Source organism: Jaculus jaculus, chromosome 1 (genome assembly GCF_020740685.1).
Source record: "Jaculus jaculus isolate mJacJac1 chromosome 1, mJacJac1.mat.Y.cur, whole genome shotgun sequence".
In the NCBI taxonomy this organism is placed as follows: domain Eukaryota; kingdom Metazoa; phylum Chordata; class Mammalia; order Rodentia; family Dipodidae; genus Jaculus; species Jaculus jaculus.
Window position 1 is genome coordinate 337,640,101 of NC_059102.1, and position 22,391 is coordinate 337,662,491.

At 37.3% G+C, this 22,391-nt stretch overlaps 1 protein-coding gene across 1 annotated transcript in view; it reads right to left on the bottom strand.

The window, feature by feature from the left end:
* Positions 1-22,391, bottom strand: part of Ush2a (usherin) — a 755,222-nt gene that overhangs the window by 614,137 nt on the left and 118,694 nt on the right. Inside the window, exon 10 of the mRNA XM_004672003.2 lies at positions 22,150-22,280. Coding sequence (XP_004672060.2) covers positions 22,150-22,280 — 131 coding nt within the window. The remainder of the gene's footprint in view (positions 1-22,149; positions 22,281-22,391) is intronic.

Here is a 22,391-nt window from a genome sequence, read left to right on the forward strand (position 1 = left end):
AATTTGGGGAATCAATTAAAAAATGATTTATACTATTTTCTTAGTTTCCCTAATATCAGAGGGTTTGCTGGGCTTCCACATTGGCCACAACTCAGTGGCTTCTCTCTTTTTTCTTTGCTCTGCTCCACATCATGCCTGCTTTTGTTTTTATACCCAGCGCTAATAACATGTTTCACAGAGAGTGGGTGGGGAGGGGAAGGGAGGGGATCCTGTTGTCTAGTCTTTAAGATGCATTATATGATGTGTATTTTTCCACGGGATGCTTTATTCTTTTCTTTTAGCACTAGAGAAAGAATGGTAGGCATATTTGAAATTTTCTTCATGTTTCTTATTTCTGGAATTTTATTGAGCTTCTTGGCTCTGTGAATTTTTGGTGAGCAATTTTGGAAGCTTAAGTGACTTGTTTTTCTGAATAGGTTTTTTTTGTTCTCCAATCAAATTTCTTTCTTTCAGGGGATCAAATTAAATATATGTCTAGTCTTTAAAAATTGTTTGACAACTCACTGTAGGTATTTTCATTTTTTGAAATCATTCTTATTTCTATATTCTATTTTTGTTTTGTTATATAAAAACACTTTAAGTTTGGTAATCTTATCTGCAATGGGTAACATAGTATTAATTTTCAACAGTATATTTGCATTCAATACACCGTAGTTTCTTCCACAAACATTTTATATGGGTATCATTTTACCATAAACACCTCTATGCACTCTTTCCATTATGTAGAATTTAATTATGGCATTTGCTGTAAAATGCTTGCCTAGTGATTTTGCTGTTGATTTCACTTATGGGGCAGTTTTTCAAAACATATTTATTTATTTATTTATTTATGAGAGACAAAGAAAGACAGATAGAAAGAGAACAAAAGATTGGGTGTATCAGGCCCTTCAGTCACTGCAAATGAACTCCAGATGCATGCCCTTGTTCATCTGGCTTAAGTGGGTCCTGCCGAACTGAACATGTTTTCTCTGGCTTTGCAGGCAAGCGCCTTAACCATTAAACCATCACTCCAACTCTGGGGAAGTTTTGATTGGGAGATATTTACCGTCATGCTGGCATTGCACATTCCTCGTCTGGTAATCTCACAACTTTTCTCAGTGCTAAACAAGCACCTGTCTTCTAGCCTTCCTTGTTACACCCTCCTCAGCCTTCCCTGCATACAATGATCTGATGAATACTTACAGAATATCCTCTTTAGCTCTCTAAAATTATTTCTCTGTGTTTCCCTCTCCTTTCTGAAGTCAGGACATTTTACTCATTGTCTTACTCCCCAAATTCTTGCAAGCAATTAATATAACTTGTTCATACTTTCTTTCTTTTGGGGGTGGTAACATAAATTCAGGTTATATTACATTTGTTTGGCTGGCAGTAGAAGTTACCATATTTTAAAGCTGACTCTAACACACCATGAGGAAAAGGAAAGAAAAGAAATGTATAACTGAATTTTAAAAATATATATGAAAAAAATTCAAGAGGGAATTCTTCAACTGTTTTTGTTTGCATAGTAGGTGGGGTTATAGTGGCTCCTTAACATAAGCTTTGGCTTCTAAATGCAAACAAAATAGAGCTGCAGAGAAGTTTGCCAGAACTATCTCTGCAGTTTTCAAGAAAAGGACACAGTAATCAAAATCTTATGCTACCTTTCACTACTAAAGAACTATCTTTTCAAGTCCACCTGAATAAGAGTCCTGAATCTTCAACTACCCTGCCAGTAATTGTAAAGTCACCAAAACATAAGAGAATTTAGATAATAATCAGGAGAAGCACATGGCACTGAGATGTTGAGTAGCCTAACAAAGGATCCTACAAATAGGAGGATTTAGGCACAAATTGTTACTGTGCATGTAGATTGGAACAAAAGAAGTAAAGATAAAGATCAATTGCATTGTCATTACACTGTGAGAACTTGTATCACATCTGTAAACTGAAAGGAATTCTGGGACACTGAGAAGTTGCTTATAGCTCATTACAAGTGACAATGCAATCTAGGGCCTCTCCCTCCGCCCACTGCCTCCCATTTATGATATGCTCTGCTTACCCTTGCCAGCCTTCCTGATAGTGAACTCCTCTTACATTAAGACATCTTTCCTCCTTTACCACCTTCTAGTATTTATTCTTATCCTCAGATCTGACTTATTATTTTGTTATATGCTTATTAGAAAATACCTGTCACTGTTTCAATACAAGCTACCCAGTCCAAACATTTTGGTGTCTTTATATCACTCACCCACCCAACAAATTATTTTGCATGAATTAAGTGTTCAAGAAATATTTAGAGTAAAGGGGACTTTTAATTTTATTCTAGTACTCCTTTGCTTGCAATGATAATAATAATATCAACAGTATATCTGAATATTGCAATATTGCAGGCATAATGTTATGATGTCTTATTTATGCTTTTCTACTTATTTATAAATAACCTGTGCAGTGCTAAAACTCCTGTAGCAATATTAACTGCCTTTTCCAAAATCAAAGGGACAATAAGGGACATAGCCTAGTGAAAAACTGATAGTTCCAGGACCTGCTTATTTTCTATGCTATAAAGCCTTAGAATATATCTAAATTCATATCCCAAGTCTCCTCTGACAAGTAATGCAAAGTTCTGAATCATCAGAATTAAACTAGTCACATCATATGCTACATCCTGAGTAAGTTAAGTCAGCATACCTCTTTGTTTATTGATATATTGAAATCACATAATTATATCTGCTCCATAGATCTGCTCTCTGAATTAATGACACTATTAATGTAAAAGGATTCTCCATCATATCTGGACCATGGGGAGTTTATGTAATGATTGGGAAGAACTATTCCTCTGTATGTTTCACACTGTTGCTGAACAAATTGTGGAGAGGAAATTAATCATATCATTGATAATGAAACTGATTTTCACCCTTATAAAGTACATAAGGGGAATGAAACCTGTAAATGCAAATTAATTTATAGACATTGGCAGCCTGCTCAGGACCATGAGGACCTGGCATGTTCCATGTTTTGCTCATTCTCCTCCTTCACCTACATTGTATCATTTCTGTTCCATAAACACATCACATATGTATCCACCTGTATTTAAGGTTTGGAAAGCTGAAACCTTTGTTTTCCTCTCCTTTAGCATATTTCCACACACCTAACTAATCTTCTTCAGGACTAGCCGCAAATGTCATCTACTGAGAAAGAAGTTTTTGTTAGCTATTTGCAAATCTATGCTCATATCCCCTGTGATGAATTTTCCACGTCTGACAGGCTACAACTCCAGCTGCAGCAACATGGAGACAATAGGGCAAAGGAAAGTGGAGGCCATGCCTGCCTCTGTCATGAGCTCAAATCACACTGGAAGAACCAGTCCTGAAGTGCAGGTGAGAGTTTGTGAATTCTGATGTCATTGTTATTGGTTACTAGTGTCAACATATCGCCTTATGATCACACCCAGTACATGTCCAGCTCTGGACAAGAGAGGTCAAGTCAGCTGTCCCAGGCTATGTGGCAATGATGGGCATACACATTTGAGTGGCAACTGGAAAGAATATTAGTGGCAGATGAAAAGAAAGAGTAAAGTGTTGTAAAAATTATCCTGGGTGGCTCTCATGTGTCCTTTGCATTCACAGATGGGATTCTCCTGGACAATCGAAAGTATTAAATACCCATACATGATTCCATATGTGAGAACATAGTGGGCCTGTGCTTGAAGAACTCATGAAGCATGATTTCAAGAATAGTTAAGTGAACATAGTTTTAGTCCTTGTTTTCTCTCACTATTCTTTAAGTAATATGACATAGTCCTTTAATATAGCAAACACAAATATCATCATGAACACTCACTTGGCTGTTGGCAAGGAAATGGAATGTTCTACAAATGACATATTCTTGAAGAAATCACTAAATGCCAATGAGGTAATTAATGAGTTGTCAATAAAGAAGGGTTGATCATAAGAGCCTCGTGGTCCTTACCCTGCAGGTTTATAAATTATCGCTACTGTAATAACCCTCCTAAACGGAACTACCTTTTCCTTCAGGATTTCCACCATGTCCCAGAAACTACAGATGGAAAGACATCTCTGAGCATGTGCCTCTCTACAACATCATTAGACAAGTTGCTATCAGGTCAGTTTCCTTTCACTCTCCTAGGATTTCCTAGGTGATTGATTCCAAATCCTGTAGAATTGACAATCAAGTGTCACCATCACAATGTCTGCACTCAGAATTACCCAAGAGCCGTCCCTCCACTCCTTTACCAGTGCACCCACAATGCCAAGATGTGGCCTCTACGGCCTTGGAAGACATTCTTGATACACCACTGTAAGAGCCCGAGCACCTGACAGGGAAGGTCGGTCTGAGTTTGAACCTGCAGCTTCTTTCTACACTGAGACACTGTTCTCATGAGGCTAATGTTTGGGTTTAAAGGGCTTCATGAAGGACCACTATGGTAATGGAGAGTGACAACCTGGAGAAGGGTCTTGATGCCTACGAAGCAACTTCTGTGCCAGCCTTTCCCACAATACTTTCTTTAAATAATCGCTTTATTTCATTCTTATAAATATTAAGAATTTAATTTTCTGTATGTTCTGTATTTGACCTGTGCTATTGAGCAAATATCCTTAGATATTCATCATAGGTAGAAAACATTTAATATTTATTATGAACTCTATTGTTCAATTTCAGACAGATGGTTCAGTGTGAGGAAGTTTTGATGTGAGTATGGAGACAGAATTTGTCCTGAAAGCATTCAGGGTACTCTGTAAAGCTTTTTCTGGATTGATGTGGTATTTCTGGGGCACTGCGTGTGTATAGTTTAAGTAAGCCTGGGCTCCTGGTCCCCTGGACACTGGCTCCCCTAATAGTGATGTGGAGCTGCTTGGACCCTACAAGTGTACAGTAAGGCAGTGAGAACCTAGAATCCTTGTGCATCAGCCAGAGCCCTGATGAAACCACAGAGGTGTCAGCAAGATGAGCAAGAGTGCTGCTTCCATTTGAGAGCCTGACACACTACCAGGGTGATGGAAACAGATACTGCAGACACTCAAGAAATACCAAAGTAGAAATCAAGAAGCTTCTAAGAGCTCAACATTAAGGTAGACTTAAAACACACCCACCACATCTCAGGGAAATTGGTGGAAGAGGGGAAAGAAAGTTGTAAAACCCACAGAGTGGAAGGGACTTTCCAGAAGCTTTGGCCTTTCAATGACTGACCACTACTCACTTCTCATAACACACAACCCCATGGTGAATCTTATTGAGGAGGGCCCTTAGCAGAATGGTGACAGGGAGGAAAGGAAATGATGGTACCAACACATAATGTGTCCATAAAGTTTCTATTTAACAAAATAAAAAAAGTAACATCAAGGTTCAGAGAGTAGTGTGTGGGCTAAGTAGTAGCAGGTCTTTTTTATTTGTTTGTTTGTTTGTTTGAGTAGGGTTTCACTCTAGTACAGGCTGACATAGAATTAACTATGTACTCTCAGGGTGGCCTTGGGCAGCGATCCTTCTACCTCTGCCTCCCAAGTGTGGGGATTAAAGGAGTGTGCCACCATGCCCAGCTAGTAGTAGGAGTTTGATAGATGCTAAGTCATTATTTCAACTACTCGTTTAACAATACTTCTGGCTCTTAAAATTAATGAGTTAGCTATTGTGAGTGCCTGGCATGATATGTTAGCAGGCTAGTAATAATAAAATATCTATTTGGTGACATCTTAAAAAATTTTAAAAAATTCCAAGTAATGGTAAACATAAGTTTTCTGTATGTATTGAGGTGATTAGGTAGGATTTATCTTTAATTACTTTATATGGATTAAAACATAAAGTGTACTAATTAATTATATCCATTAAAAGCATAATTATTATGTTGATTCAAGTGAATTTCAAATAATAAAGTAACTGAATTCCCATAATATATGCCAACAAGTTATGATGCATTATCCTAGTATATACTGAAGATTAAGTTTTGTCATTACTTTAAGTAATTTTATAACTATTTTCATATGGAAAACTTTATATAGATTTTTAATGCTTTGCCAGTTCATGGGATTATAAGGAGAGACCCTCACTACAGGAGCTGGACAGTTGTTTTTAAATGTCAATGTGAGAAAAATATTTTTTAATATGATTCGTTCTTGGTATGCTGTTGGAGTACAAGCCCGTGAGGGAAACTTGGTATAAAATGTTTCTTGTTCACAGCTGGTTAGTTTGTTCATGGTCCCTCTTTTACTTCTTCTCCTCACCTCTTCTCTCTTCTTCTCTCACTCTTGCTTCTTTTCCCTCCCGCTTCCCTTCCATCTTTCCTTCATGTTCTCTTACAAATTAATGGCTTTATTAGATATTCTTTTCCTTAGGTCTATATTACTGTACTATTTGTATTTAATACTTTGTGTTCATCCGCCCATTTTATTTTAGAAGTCAAATTCATGTACAGAGATTTGTTTGTAATATTGTTATTACACTTTTGATGGAATGCATGATAATGTATTTTAGGAAGTCTAATGTTGGTAATTTATAGTTTCTCCTTGTATTGGATCAGTTCATCAATGCTATCAGTCTTATTAAAGGATCAGCTAGATAGCTTATTCATATTTACTATTCATTGATTAATTTCTCTTTGGCTAATTACCTCTTATTTTTTCTATAATCCCTATTTTTCTAGTTATTTTGCATTTAGTCTATTATCTTTTTGTTTCTTATCATCCCCTTGTTCTGAAACAGTCTGCCTCTCCAATATGGGCTGCTACTGGTTGGCAATCTTTTTCTTTCAACTTCACTTGCCCTTTGAGCCTTCCCTTACAGATTCTTAAGAAACACTCAGTGAGCTGTGCACACCTATAATTATAGCCCTTAAGAAGTGGAGTCATAAAGATTGTGACTTCAAGATTTTTCTGGGATATGTAGCAAGATATTGACTCAGAACACCTATTAAAGACAGAGAAATACTTATGGAGACCCTGCCAAACTTAATTTCCCAGAAAAGAGCTAGTGTTGGAGAGTGTGTAGGAAACTGTGTAGTGGTGCAATAACATACTATGGAGCATAGGTGAAAAGTACACAGGGCAGGCACCATGATGAGGCAAATGGACAAGTAAGGAGAAACAGAAGGACTCATAGCTCAGAAAGATGAGTGGAAACAGAGCTTGGGCTTGCAGTTTTCTCACATATTGCCAATGCAACTTTCTGCTAGGTAGTGAAAGACAGGAGGAGCTTCAGAAGGAGACCAGTGGGCTTTGACATGAGGTTGGCACTTGGTCAGGAAAGAGGTTTACTTGGCTTGTAGTCCTGCATGTTCAGGAGCACTGCACCAGTGCTGGCTCCAGAGGACCTCATGGCAGATGGCATCAAAGTGACAGGTGTGTGGACAAGCTGAAGAACTCACACAGTCAGGCAGTAAGCCTGACAGAGCAGATAAGAAAGAAAAAAGACCTACAACAGGCCCTATGACTTCAAGGTTCCATCACCTCTTATCATTAACATATTACTAGAAATCTGTTTAAGAGAGAGTGTAAAATACTATAGAGATTATAGATGTCAAAATTGTATTATATTATTAATAATTATAATTATTATTGCTTCTGTGACACAGCCACATGTAACTCAGGCTTACCTGAAACTTTCTATGTAGCTAAGAATCTTCTGATTGATCCTGTTTCAACCTTCCACGTGCTGGTGCAGATCACAACGCCTAGCCTAGAAATCATAACTTTTCCTTATTTGTTGTTAACTGATAGTTCTCACCCCAAGAAGGTCCCTTTGGGAATATTTGTCCCAAATGGTTCTCCCTTCAATTAAAAAGATACTGTGATACATTTATGGTTATTTCTTTTTCTCAAATATATGTGGCATATTTAGATACTGAAGAAAACAGCATATAAATCTATATTAAATATGCCCTTCTGTTTAGAAGTTTTGTCCTTCATCTGTACACAACTAAATAACCCAGACATGAAAAATTAAAATGTCAAGTCCAGGAATCATGCTTCTGCAAAAGCCTTATAGGTGATTTCATGAGCAATATCATTGGCTAATGTTAACTTAAGTGATGGGAACTTATTTGGCTGCTGTCATAATTAATTCCCAGGACCCTATCTCCCATGTTTTCTTTCTTTTTTTTTTGTTTTTGTTTTTGTTTTTGTTTTTCGAGGTATGGTCTTACTCTAGCCCAGGCTGATCTGGAATTCACTATCTCAGGGTGGCCTCAAACTCCTGGCAATCCTCCTACCTCTGCCTCCCGAGTGCTGGGATTAAAAGCATGTGCCACCACGCCCAGCTGCCCATGTTTTCTTGATCAAACATCCAGTTACTGTGAGGGGCATCACTTTACCATGAAAGTAACAGTCTTTCTAAGTCAGGCCCATATTATTCATACTATCTACCCTATCACATTAAATGCTGTACAGAGTCTAATTTCAATAATACTATTTTAAAGCACAGATGATCTATCTTTTCAAGTACATTACTACTGAGGCTTATAAGGAAAATTATATAGTTACTTCTAGACAGCATTCTCCTCCTATCAAGGACCTGCTCAGCCATGGAGCTGGCTCCTGAGAGTGACTTCATATAGCCAAGAAAGCTACAATGTCTGCTTTCCTTCACCTTCCACCTCTGTAGAGAAGACTCCACATTAATGAACAGACTGACTTCGAAGGGTACACATTCTACTTCAAAAATAAATAAATGAATGTGCAGTAGAAACCGTCATATGTAAACGTGACCTGCCAGAGAAAGCTGCTTGAATACTGAACATCACAGCCCTTGTTTCCATGTTACTCTTTGTGATGTTGCACTTTGTCATTTTGCTCAACTGCTGAATGTTTTCATTCAAGAAGAAAAGCTTCCATGTTCGTGTAAAACCAAGATGCCTTTCCTTTTCCCTCCCAGAAAACCAGTCATTTGTCAGGCTGGTAGAGTTGTAGAATTCCCTTCCCCCATCCAAAGGCATTTCCAAGAAACTGCTTTCTAAACTCCCCCATCCTAATGCCTGAGGCAGGTGCTAGGAGATGAAACTCTGAAGCCCACGTGAAGGACCAGTGTGTTCTTCTCCACCTCCATGGTTCAGGATGGGAAGCATTCAAAGAGGCCCCCTACAGCTGACCTTCCCAGCACTGCTTATATACTTGAAAAATTTTAAGTAGAAGCAATGTATTTATAGCCCCTTATTTCTCAAAGGGATATAATTTCTTATTACTTCATCTTATATTTTCTTTTGTGCTAGTTTAAGTTGATTTCACTCAGATTTCAAAGTACAGCTTGTAAACAATGCATGTAATATATGTCACCAATTTAACTTTGAGTACTTATTTCATTAACACCATCTGAATGGCACAGTGTTTCAGTATGGTCTTGGAATTTATTTAAAAATTAACATAGTAGTTTGCACAAAAGAACAGTTTCACTTTAAAAATATGAGATCTTATAAGAGCCTCTATTTCTCTCATGAAGATATATATCTTCAATATCTGTAATGCTGCATGAAAAATATACTTTGAGGAAAGTTAACTAATTTAATTTTGCAATTTTCTTGTATCTTAGCAAAAATAATAAAATTTGCCACCAACTTACATAGAAATTCTAGTTAATATCATCTTAATCAAATGGACAAGTTAAAATGTTCATTCCATTTATAAGAGTAGGATATAAAGTAATATAGATGAAGATAAATCAAGAAATTGAAATATCTTTACAAAGTAGACAATTTTTCTTGGTATTTGTAAGTTAATATATTAAATTATTAGCATACACTGAGCACAAAGGGTCATATATGAACACCAACTAAGCCTCCATGTCAGGATGACATTGTTTCCAATTTGCCACTAAACAATGTGCACATTGGTTCCTAAATATTGAGGCATTTGTAAAAGAACATTTTGGGATGAATGAATAGATAATATATACATTGGTATAAATTATAGGACTGGATGTATACTTAAGAAATATATATGATTTCCTTTCAAATTTTCTATTGTCTAAGTAGGCAACAAAAACAGTGATGTGGCCACATGTTTAGGTCACATGTTTAGATAAGATCCCTGTGTCTTCAACCTAAAGTTGTACCCAAGCTTTGGAAATAAATATATTATTATTAATTATGTCATCACAGATTTGTTGTACAACTTCTTTGAAGCACAGTATACTCAATAGATACTGAATACAATGGATACATTCATAACTATGCCACTGTTGTGGTTTGAATTTGAAATGTGCTCCCAGGCTCATGTGCTTGAACATTTGGTTCCCAGCCAGTGGCACTGTTTGGGAAAGCTATGGAACCTTTAAGACCTTCTTGATAGTAACAACTCTTTGTTTTAATCCCCTGTTAATATGTGCTTTAGATGTTTCTCTGTCTTGACTTTGGCTTGAGGGCCTTCAAGATTCAGAGGCTAGTAGCATTGCTTCATAGTATTCACAACATCTTGGCATTCAGACAAGAAAAGAACTGCATTATTTCTTATGGGAGAAAAAGACAACATGACATATCTTATGGGATCAGACTAAGTTTCAAACGACAAGTGCCAAAGAGAAAGCTTCCTTGCAGAACACAGAGCATAGCACAGCTATGGAGGCAATTTAGGGCTGGCGGGATTCCTAAATTATTATAACAAAATGAGACTTGAACTACTGCCTAATTTCCTTGTATATTCCCAAATATTATTAAGGATCACAACTGCATGAATGTGAAAAATGTCCTTGAGTTCAGTTTTATAGTTTATAGCCCTGACATTGTTGAAAACTTTTTGAGCATGCATTCTATTCTCCTATTAAAACTGAAAATAAAACTTTTAGAAAATTTTATATCAGTTGAGTACAGCAATATCGATACAATATTTCTACACAATACATGATATAGTTTATCTCGGTTCTCATTGCATGAGTATGTGAAGCCCTAGCTTCAGTCCCCAAGACCACACCCAAAATGATCTTCTAGGATACTAATTTAAAAAGAATTATATAAAAAGGCTAAGGAGATAGCTTAGCAGCTAAGGCACTTGCCTACAAAGCCCAAGGACCCATGTTTGACTATCCAGATCCCATGTAAGCCAGATGCACAATACATTGCAAATGTACAAGGTTAAACATATGTACAAGATAACACATGTGTCTGGAGTTTGATTGCAGTGGCTGGGGGACCTGGTGTCCCAATTCCCCACTCCCTTCTTTCTCACAAAAAATTATAAAATATTGTATAAAACTCTTTATGTTAACTTGGTTTGGTCTTTCAATCCATGAACACAAAATAATTCTCCACCTGTTAAGTTATTTTCATCCTTTTCACCAGATTTTACTTTAGCATATTATTCCCATGTTTTAGATTTGAAATACAATTTTAAAAATGCTGTTTGATTGCAAATAAAGTTATTATTACATTTTTGGAATAAAAACACTTAGTATATTGATCTGCCCTTGCAGAGAAGGGGTATGATGGCTTTATTTGAAGGAGATCTCAGAGGGTGCCTGTATGAGCTAAGGACATCAGGAGCTGAAACCATAGTCCTCTCAAATGCTGATGCCTTGCATTCCTCTTCCATAATCCCAGCCATGTATCAGACCTACCACATGAGAAGTAAGGGATAGGGTGGTAACATGAACTGGAGAAGACATTGTGACTTGTAAGAGAAGATTAGAGTGAATGTTTGTCCAGTTTAAAGCGTAGACTGTTTTATTCTTTGATATTATTATTAAATATTTGTAAATGAACAGTTACCCACAAACTGTCTACCAGTCTTTCTATATTTTTAATTTTTTTTTAAAAATTATTTATTTGAGAGCAACAGACAGAGAGAGCAAGAGGCAGATAGAGAGAGAGAGAGAATGGGCACACCAGGGCCTCCAGCCACTGCAAACGGACTCCAGATGTGTGCGCCCCCTTGTGCATCTGGCTAACCTGGATCCTGGGGAATCGAGCCTCAAACCGGGATCCTCAGGCTACATAGGCAAGTGCTTAACTGCTAAGCCATCTCTCCAGCCCCTTCTAGTCCTTTTAAATGGTCTTTGAACACACATTCATCTTCAGGAAAGTCAGGTTTTAATGTTTTACATGTCTGAATTGTATAGATTGCATGTGAATTCATTTGGACTCCCACAGCTAAATGAATTGAGTGACGACATAGACTTCCATTAGTATGTTCCAAAGTAACATGGCCTTGAAATTTTGAGGATAAATATGTGTTCAAGTGATAATTTTATATAGCATGCTGAGATTTTTTTTAATGATCCCTCTAAATAGCCATCTGTGACATAGTTGGGGCAACAGGGTTAAATAAAGATGCCTTGTGTATCAGGTCCTTTACAGTGGCTGGGACAAAATTTCTGACCATAGCAGTTTAGAGAATTAACTAATTTATTTTGGCATTCAGCTTTGGAGGATAGAGTACAACATAGCAGGGCAAGCTGGCTAGAGCAGGTAGTTAGCATCACCTTGCCTCGTTTTGTCAGCAGGAATAAAGCAGAGTGAAGAATGCTGCTGCTTAGCCATCCCTCTCCTTTGAATACAGTCCACGACCCCAGACCATAGAATGGTGCTTCCTTGTAGATAAGGTGAGTCTGCTCACTGTATGTAGGCTAATCAAGATAATCTCTCACATGCCCAGAGAATCTGGGTCCTGAGACAGCCACAGAAAAGGATAAAAATGAGAACAGCAAAATTGTATGTTTCGGAGAGTGATTAACGATGAATTCTGTTAATCAGTAAAGAAGTAACAGGGGCAATAAACAACATTAGAATGTCAAAATGTACCTAGATAAAACAAAGAATGAAGCAACTTGCAGCCTCAACCTAGCTTCTTTCAGGCAGAGAATCCATACTTCAGGAGAAAATAAGAGGGATGTACCAACACTCTGAATGGCAGCTGTACACTGGCAGGCATATGTGCTGGAGAAGTCCACAGTCTTCGCAGGCTTTTACCCACAACGGGGAGCTGGCGAGATTAATAGTAATTGTTCTACTTTAAAGAAGGGGTCTTGATCAATCTGCAGAATCCAGTCTGCTAAGGCAGCCACAGCTAAGGATTATTGTGACTATGGGCTTACAGCTACTCCTTGGTGCTTCTAGAAGCCTGAGCGGTGCCCAACTCATTAGGTAGAAGAGACCCTAATTGTGTCCCATAGCTTCAGGACCAGTCACTTCAAGTGTCCACATGATAAAGTATCTCAGGAAGTAGGGAAGGTCTCAACCCAGCCCAAACCCACCTCACTGGACTGGTACATACCTTGGTTTCACCTATGCCCACCTGTCCATAAGGAGCATGGGAAAGCCCAGCCATCACAGCTTTGTGCACACCACTTCTGGTGTTTCAAATCCTTGGCATCATCTGCACTCATGCATCGCAAACTAGCATATGTCTCCTTCATAACGCTCAACAATGGGATAGCTACTGCTGATTCAGAAAGGACCAGTATCAGATAAGCTATCTTTGTATAACAGGAGAAGGTCTCTTTCATGTTCAACATATCAAGAAACAAATTCCAAGGTCATGAGACTAATGACCAGATTCCTTATAAGACATAGGGACATCCTAATCTATGTCCTGATGATCCAAGACTGAAGATGTCAGGACCAAAAGTACAAGAACCACTCAGACTCAAGTTAAAGGACCTCTCAAAGTGTTCTCTATGAACTATATAAGCAGGTCATGACTAACATTGTTCCCAGCAAAAGCCTTGCCTGAACACACACTTGGGTTTAAATACAAGGTCTTATTCACCGTTTACAAATATAGGATACTGCTGGTTTCAAAAGATGCCACGTATGATAATCATTTTAATACCAAAAAAGAACATCCTTTGTGCTCACACAGCTCCAAGCCAGTAGCTAGAGACACTAAAACCTTAAATATGTGCACAGTGACTTCATGAGCCTTAGACAAGGTCTCCTTAGTGCTGGAAAATCTCAAGTCCATTCCATTATGTGGCTCTAGAGAGTTGAACATGCTGGTGCTATAGACTTAAGAAGATCCCACATTTATCCTGGTGAGGCCTGAAAGGTCTCTTTACAGCCTTTGGCTCAGGAACCGTGACTAATCATGCCACATGCCTTGGTATCAACAGGTTTTTCCCAGGGGTACTTGAGGATGGACTTCTCCACACCTAGCGTGGCGAGGAGAAGCTTTTAATATGAACTGAAGAGGCAGCAGAGCCTAACAGCACAGACCCAGGCCTTGAATACTTTGGAACACAAGTCATGTAACTACCTTTATGAGGCAACACAGTCTGAAATCCTTATAGATTCTGAAGACATCAATTAAACATGAAGCCACAAAGAATCCACACTTTTGAGCATCACTGAAAGCAAATGAGAAGTACCTGCCCAACTAATGGAACATTATCTTCCTGGTAGAAAAGCAAAACCAATAAACTTAGAAGAGGCCCACAGAAAGCTGGATGAACAGATATCAGTACAGAGGGACAAGAGACAATACTCATGACACTTAAGAACAGTAAGTCTCCAGACATAGATCTCAAGTGAAGAAAATCTGTTAAAAACCTGAGAAGATGGGCTGGAGAGATGGCTTAGCGGTTAAGCGCTTACCTGTGAAGCCTAAGGACCCAGGTTCGAGGCTCGGTTCCCCAGGTCCCACATTAGCCAGATGCACAAGGGGGCGCATGCGTCTGGAGTTCGTTTGCAGAGGCTGGAAGCCCTGGCACGCCCATTCTCTCTCTCTCCCTCTATCTGTCTTTCTCTCTGTGTCTGTCGCTCTCAAATAAATAAATAAAAAATTAAAAAAAAAACCTGAGAAGATGATTCAAAATAATGAACTTCTGGAAACATGGATATGAATAGTAAATAGATAGACAATGCAAAGAAATGAGAAAAGAACTCAGGATATGAATGCAATCATCTCCATAAAGAGGGACAGCTGAAAATATTTTGTCTAAGATTGGTAACCAGACAAGCATGGCCACTTTCCCCAATCTCATGCATTTAATGTACTACTGAAATCTCAGCAAGAGTAAGAATGACAAAGAATAAAAGCATTTAAATTAAAAGTTACATATGTCTACAGATGACATGATTTTATATAGACAAAGCATAAAAATTCCTCCAAATATTTCTATAAATTTATAAGTCAATTCAGCAAAGTTCAGTATATAAAATCACCATGAAACAGTAGTATTTTTATACACCAATAATGAATAAAGTCCAAAGGACATCAAGAAATCAATCCCAAGTGAACTGAAATAGCTCAGTTGGGAGAGTGTTTCATGGAAGAGCAAATCCATTTCATGCCCAACAGACACAAAATATTTAAAAATATGCTGTACAATGAGAAGTATAGAAACTTGATGAGAGAAAAGGCACAGGACACAAAAAGGAAAGTCAGCCTTTGCTCATGGGTCATAAAAATATTGCTAAAATGACCATTCTATCCAATTCATAGACTCAACACAGTTTCTATGAAAATATTAAAAACCTTCTTTTCAGAAATAGAATGATAAACTTAAATTTTCTGTGAAGCCAGAAAAATACTGAGAATACTCAAAGCAATACTGAACTATAGGAACAACCAAAAATAGATAGATATATCACTATACCCATATTTAATATATGCTACAAAGCTATAGTAATCAAAACGAGAGGGTACTGTATGGAAAGAATCAGAAATCCACATAACAAAGTAAATATTACCAACATAATCAGTCTTCATATTCTAACTTTTTTGCTGGTAATTGGAGAATATATATACTATGACATTCCTCTCACCATATTAAAATTCATCTAAAAATTAATCAGACACCAAACACCTAAATATGAAACTTTATTGTGAAATTACTTCAAGAAAACCAGGGAAATACTTGAAGACATCATCAGAGTAAGTGATAACTTTAGATAGAGCATAAAAAGTAGAAGTAGGCCAATGAGATAGTAGGAAACAAAAAAGCTTCTGCAGAGTAAAACAAAGAATCAACAAAATGAAAACAAAGCCTGTGGAAAACATGTGTCCAGTATTTAGTGATAACTGTAAGGTAGCAATATAAGATCAGAGAATCAACACACTTTTAAATCAGCTAAGATATGGCCTACAGAGCTAGACAATTTTCAAAGGAAAATACAATGACCAAACAGGTGTAAAACCAGGACCATGATAGAAATATGAATCAAAATGACAAAAAACTGACTTTCACTTTAGTTTAAATAGGTATTATAAAACTCCAAGAACAGCAAATGCCGGTCAGGATGTAGTGAAAAAGAAATTATTGCAAATTTTGGGTGGGAATGAAAATTAGTACAACTGTGTAAAAAAAAAAAAAGGTTCTATTAAGAAACTGAAAGTAGGACTACCATAGAACTCAACTACCCTACTTTTGCATATATACTCAAAGAAAATGAAGTAAACATACCAAAATGAGATCAGCCTAGCCATGCTCACCGGAGTACTATTCCCAATAACTAAAATACAAAGTCAATCATCCGTGGATAAATGAAAAAACAAATATGGTACTTACAAACACTGAAATATTATTTAGCCACAAATAAGCATGGAATCTTGACATCCTTAACAGTCTGGATAGAAGTGTAGGTTGCTATGCTAAGTAAAATAAGGAAGGCATGGAAAAGCAAAGTGTGCTTTAGCTCATTAAAAAGTGTCTGCGTCACAAGAGAGTAAGAATCAGATGCTTTACACCTACAGCACTGTAGGGTATGTTTTTATTAAAATAACTTAGCTGGTCCAGCCATTGTGGAAATCAGTGTGGAGGTTCCTAAAACATTTAAAGATTGATCTACCATATGACCCAGCTATAGCACTCCTAGGCATATATCTGAAGGAATCATCTCATTTCCTTACAAGTATGTGCTCAACCATTTTTAATGCTGCTCAAGTTATAATAGCTGGGAAATGGAACCAGCCTAGATGTCCCTCAACTGATGATTGGATAATGAAGATTTGGCACATTTATACAATGGATTTCTACTCAGTGGTAAAGAAAAATGAAGTTATGAAATTTGCAGAAAAATGGATAGATCTGGAAAGGATTATACTAAGTGAGGTGACCCAGGCCCAGAAAGCCAAGCGCAACATGTTCTCCCTCATATGTGGATCCTAGCTACAGATGATTGGGATTCTGTGTGAGAAGGAAAATACTTAGTAGCAGAGGCCAGTAAGTTAAAAAGGAGATATAAGAAAGAGAAAGGAAGGGACAAGGGTCCTTAATAGGTTGGTATTGTATATATGTAAGTACATTGATTGAGATGAGGAGGTAATATGATGGAGAATGGAATTTCAAAGGGGAAAGTGGGGGGGGAGGGTATTACCATGGGATAATTTTTTATAATCATGGAAAATGTTAATAAAAATTTAAAAAAATAACTTAGGATACATTTGAAAGTTATTATAAGAATGCAGAATTTCCATATGATAAAACGATTGTACTGGGTGCTGTGCTGCACACCATTAATCCCAGCATTTGGGAGGCTGAAGTAGGGGATCACCATGGGTATGAGGGAAGTCTGGGTTAGAGTGAGACCCTACTTCAAGGGAATTACATAAAATATTATTAAGATCTAAGACAGAAATGCTTATTACCCCGAGTTTGTTATTACAAAGTGTATAAGTGTACCAAATTACTGTAAATGTGTACCATGGAGGTATAAAAATTATGTCACAAAGTAATTACAGTGCTCAGATTAAAGCGCTCTCTGTTTATTCAGCATTCCCTATAAATATTCATTGTGTGGTATTGTATGACTGAAACAGGTTTTTGTTAGAGAGAAGAAAAAGAACAAATCATTTTCATAGAGACTATAATAAACTGCCATGGGATGATATGAAGGCTACTGACCTGAAATGTTGTGTGACTGGGAAACAGCAAAGCCAGCACACAGAGATCTATTGATTCTTGACTTGAGACTTGAAAGACAAGAAAAGACAGCCATGCTGGACATCCACGAGGAATGCATAAAGATGAGCTATCTGAAGATGCTGTCTGGCATTGCTACTGAATAAATGCAATTATATGAATACTGCAAGCCTGAGATCCAGCTCAGTGGAACAATATTTGACTCCCATGCTTAGGGGCCTGGGTTTGATCCCCATCACTGGAAAAGAAACCTTTTGGAGAAAATAGCCCCTCATCAGCATACAATTACATACTAGAAATTTTGTTATTCTTTTAATCCTCAGTGTCTATGAAGAGCACAATGTCTTCTGCTTCATACACTCTTCCTGTTCTAAAAGGCTTTAAAATTCTTATTTTGTCATATTTTGTATCTTTATTTTTAAAATTGGGATTTTAAAACTATGTTTTAAAATTTATTTTGATTTATTTATATATTTAATTATTTTGAAGGAGAGAAAGCCAGGCAGATAGGGAGAACAGACATGCCCGGGCATCTAGCCACTGCAAAGGCACACCAGATTCTTGCACCACTTTGTACATCTGGCTTATGTGGGTGCTGGGGGATCAAAACTGGGTTGTTAGATTTTGTAGGCAAATACCTTAACTGCTAAGCCATCTCTGCAATTCAAAAATTACGAGTTTTTATAATCTTATTTTTTTACATTTTGTAAGTTTATTTGATACACAGGCTTTTTTATTATTTATTTATTTATTTAAGAGAGAAAAAGAGAAAGGCTGGCAGAAATAGCTAGAGTATGGGTGTTTCAGGGCCTCCAGCTACTGCCAATTAACCTCAGATGCATGTGCCACTTTGTGCCTCTGGCTTTATGGGACTACTGAGGAATCAAACCAGTGCTACCAGCTTTGCAAGAAAGTGCCCTTATCCATCTCTCCAGCCTTTTATTTTTTAAAATTTTTGAAGGTGCCCTTATCCATCTCTCTAGCCTTTTTAAAAAAAAAAAAATTGAGGAAGTTCTTGCTATACAACCAGGAATAGACTCAGACTAACTTGAAATTGGAATCCATCTGTGCCTGCCTTACAAATGCTGGCGTTAAAGGCATGTGCCCCCTCACCTAGCACTTTCTGAGTTTTGCTGGAAGTTATGTGACAAACATATTTTGGCATAAGCCTATCATATTTACACTCAACCTTGAAAATTTGTTCTATAACTGGATTTTAGCTTATCTACCCAGTCACTGTATTGGCAACTATCTTAAATAACATGTATTATTGATATCTTAATTATTACAATCAATATAATCATTTAGTTAATTTTTCAGATATTTCCCTTACCTGTTGTCATTTATTAAAAGGTTCAAAATATAACATCTTTATCTGGAGAAAAACCCACTTATACATTGATTTTTTTATTTCTCTTGAGGTAGATTTATGGTCCTACATTAAGTGGGATCCCATTCATGTAAGTCAAAGATTGTGATGTAATAGAAACCTTTTTTACTTTAATATGTATTTGAGAGAGAGAAAGAGGCAGATATATATAGAGAGAAAATGAGTGCACCTGGGTCTCTGGCTGCTGCAAATGAATTCCAGATGCACACATCACCTGGCTTACATCTGGCTTACATGGGTCCTGGGGAATTAAAACTGGGTCTTTAGCTTTGCATGTAAGTGTCTTAACCGTTAAACCACGTCTCCAGCCCCCTTTATTATTTTTTTTATTATTGTTTATTTTCATTTAGTTATTTGAGAGTGACAGACAAAGAGAGAAAGAGGCAGTTAGGGGAAAGAGAGAGAGAGAGAGACAGACAAACAGACAGAATGGGTGTGCCTGGGCCTGCAGCCACTGTAAACAAACTTCATATGTGTGCACCCCCTTGTGTATCTGGCTAGCATGGCTCCTGGGGAATCAAGCCTCAAACCAGGGTCCTTAGGCTTCACAGGCAAGTGACTAACTGCTAAGCTATCTCTCCAGCCCACCAGCCCTTTTTTTTATTTATTTTTGTTTCCATCATGATCAATTTAATTGTTTTCAAACAGATTTAAAAATTTTCAAGCACTGTAAAATGTCTCATTATTCATTTCATGATTATTAATAATATTACCTTTAAAATGTTAATAAAATAGTCAAAAAAGCTCTCTGACTAATTCTTGCTATCCTTTCCAAAATGTCACTGTGATTTGAAAACTATATAATGATGTGCACATTTATTTGCATATACTATCATCATTTGAGACAAGAGTTTCTCATTTAACATTTTGACATGGATGGAAAAATACTTCTGCATGGAAGAGGGGATAGTTAGAAAGAAGGGCTCAGTGTTATGGAGCTGGGAAGGACAGAAGGTAAAGGGAAGGGATTCTTGTCAAATTATAGTACAGTCATGTATAAAACCTCTGAATTAAATTGATCAAGCACAAAAATATATCTATAGAAAATTTATATCTATTTTTACTGAGGTATTTACTTTCTTATTAAATAATATGAAATTCAAACAATAAAGGATAGTAGAAAATAGGACCTTGATATTTCAAGTATGACCCTACTTTTTCTCTTCTTCTTCCTCTCTCTTTCTCTCCAGACTGTAAAAAACAATTACTAGCATTAAAAAAAAAAAAAAGATAACAACTTCCAAGAGTATGGCCTGGTTCTCAGAACATCTTTCCTATTGTCCCAATGCAGAGCAAAGTGGTTCTCTTTAATGGTGCTTACCTCTTTAACAATTACATTAAACTACCTTATACTTCTTTCCTTTACAAACATCATTTCCTATTTTTATGTTCTATCACTCTGTGTCAATATGCATATCAATGAGAAGTAACCATTACATAGTCTGAATTCTACTCTGACTTGAAATTTTGTCCACTAAACAAATTAATCCATTTCTTTTGAATTCAGTTAGATTATTTGATGGACTATAAAACAAATGACCCAATCAAGTTTGTGATAGAGTCCTGTTCCCTTGTGAAACCTCATGAGCTGTGTCTTTGCTTTTCTTTTCACATTCTTCTGCCTATCTTCACCAGTATGACCCCTTTAATGTTCCTTTATCAATGTAGAGCTTAGTCTTGCCCAAAGTTCCAATCTTATCCACATTTCTTTTAAAAATTTTTTGAGATTCATTTTTATTTATTTATGAAAGAGAGAGAGAAAACGGAGAGAAAGAGAGTGAGGGAGACAATGGGTGCACCAGGGCCTCTAGCCACGGTAAAGAACTCCAGACACATGTGCCACCATGTGCATCTGGCTTACATGGGACCTGGAGAATCAATCCTGGGTTCTTAGGCTCCGCAGGCATGCACCTTAACCACTAAGACAGCTCTCTAGCCCTCTTCCACATTTATCTTACAGACTAGTTTCAAATGCTTGAAAATCACATGATCAAGTTTAGAATAGCAATAGCACCACTTTTGGTACTAGTTTTCTCTATTAATTACTTCTCTCATTGCTAACACCAAATGTCTAACAATAAAAAACTAGAGGAAGCAATAGTTAATTTTAATTCAGATTTAAAGAAGAGACATAGTCCATACATAGTAAGGAAGGCATGGTGGCTTGAGGAAAAGTTGGCTGTTCTTTAAATTTTCTTTTGTTGTTCATTTTTATTTACTTTATTTGAGAGTGACAGAGAGAGAAAGAAGCAGAGAGAGAGAGAGAGAGAGAGAGAGAGAGAGAGAATGGGCGTGCCATGGCTTCCAGCCACTGCAAACGTACTCCAGATGTGTGCGCCCCCTTGTTGATCTGGCTAACATGGGTCCTGGATAATCAAGACTTGAACCTGGGTCCTTAGGGTTCACAGGCAAGCGCTTAACCGCTAAGCTTTCTCTCCAGCCCAACTAGCCCTTTTATAAAAGAGAGATTGAGAGAGAGAGATTAAATGGGAAAACCTTTTTAAAGTATGAAAAAAAATCCAGCATATTTGCAAGTTCAAGTTAAAGGCTAGGTTGGTACAAGAGATTGAGAATCAAGGATACCAGAACTTCAATTTAAATTTCATATCAATAACTTCTGTAGTACCCTATTCTACTTAATTTTGATTTAAAATATTCTTACATATGAATTATTTATTAAAAAAATCTCATCCCAAATAATTTTAAGATTTATATCTAATTTGCTTCCCAGTTTATATAGAATTATCACACACTGTCTCTTCTTAACATTTACAAACTTAATAGTAAAATGTATCTTTACTTTTAGGCCAGGGATGATAAGCATTAGTATTTCATGATAATCAGATTGCCATGTGGCATCTGCCCAGGATGGCCATTTCTAAATGCGGACACTCTCATGGGGCCTCCTGCTAAATTTACTCTTCAACTCCGCTGGGCCAGTGTCTTCCAACTTAATCTCTGGCAGAGAGAGGGGCTGACACACTCACCTGGTCACAGAGGAGGCTTCCATTCCTGGAGCCAGCCGGGTGGCAGTCACAGGGCATGCAAATATCCACAGCTGAAGGATCTGCACCAACTTGCCGGAAAAAGTAATCCTGGCACTGCTCACAGTTCCTTCCTATGTCAGAGACAAGGTGTGCGTTAGGACACCCCGTTCTTTTCAGTCAGCTGCATGATTCACACTTGAGGACTATTCCTTTGAGGGAATTCTGTGTTTCCTGGATGTCCA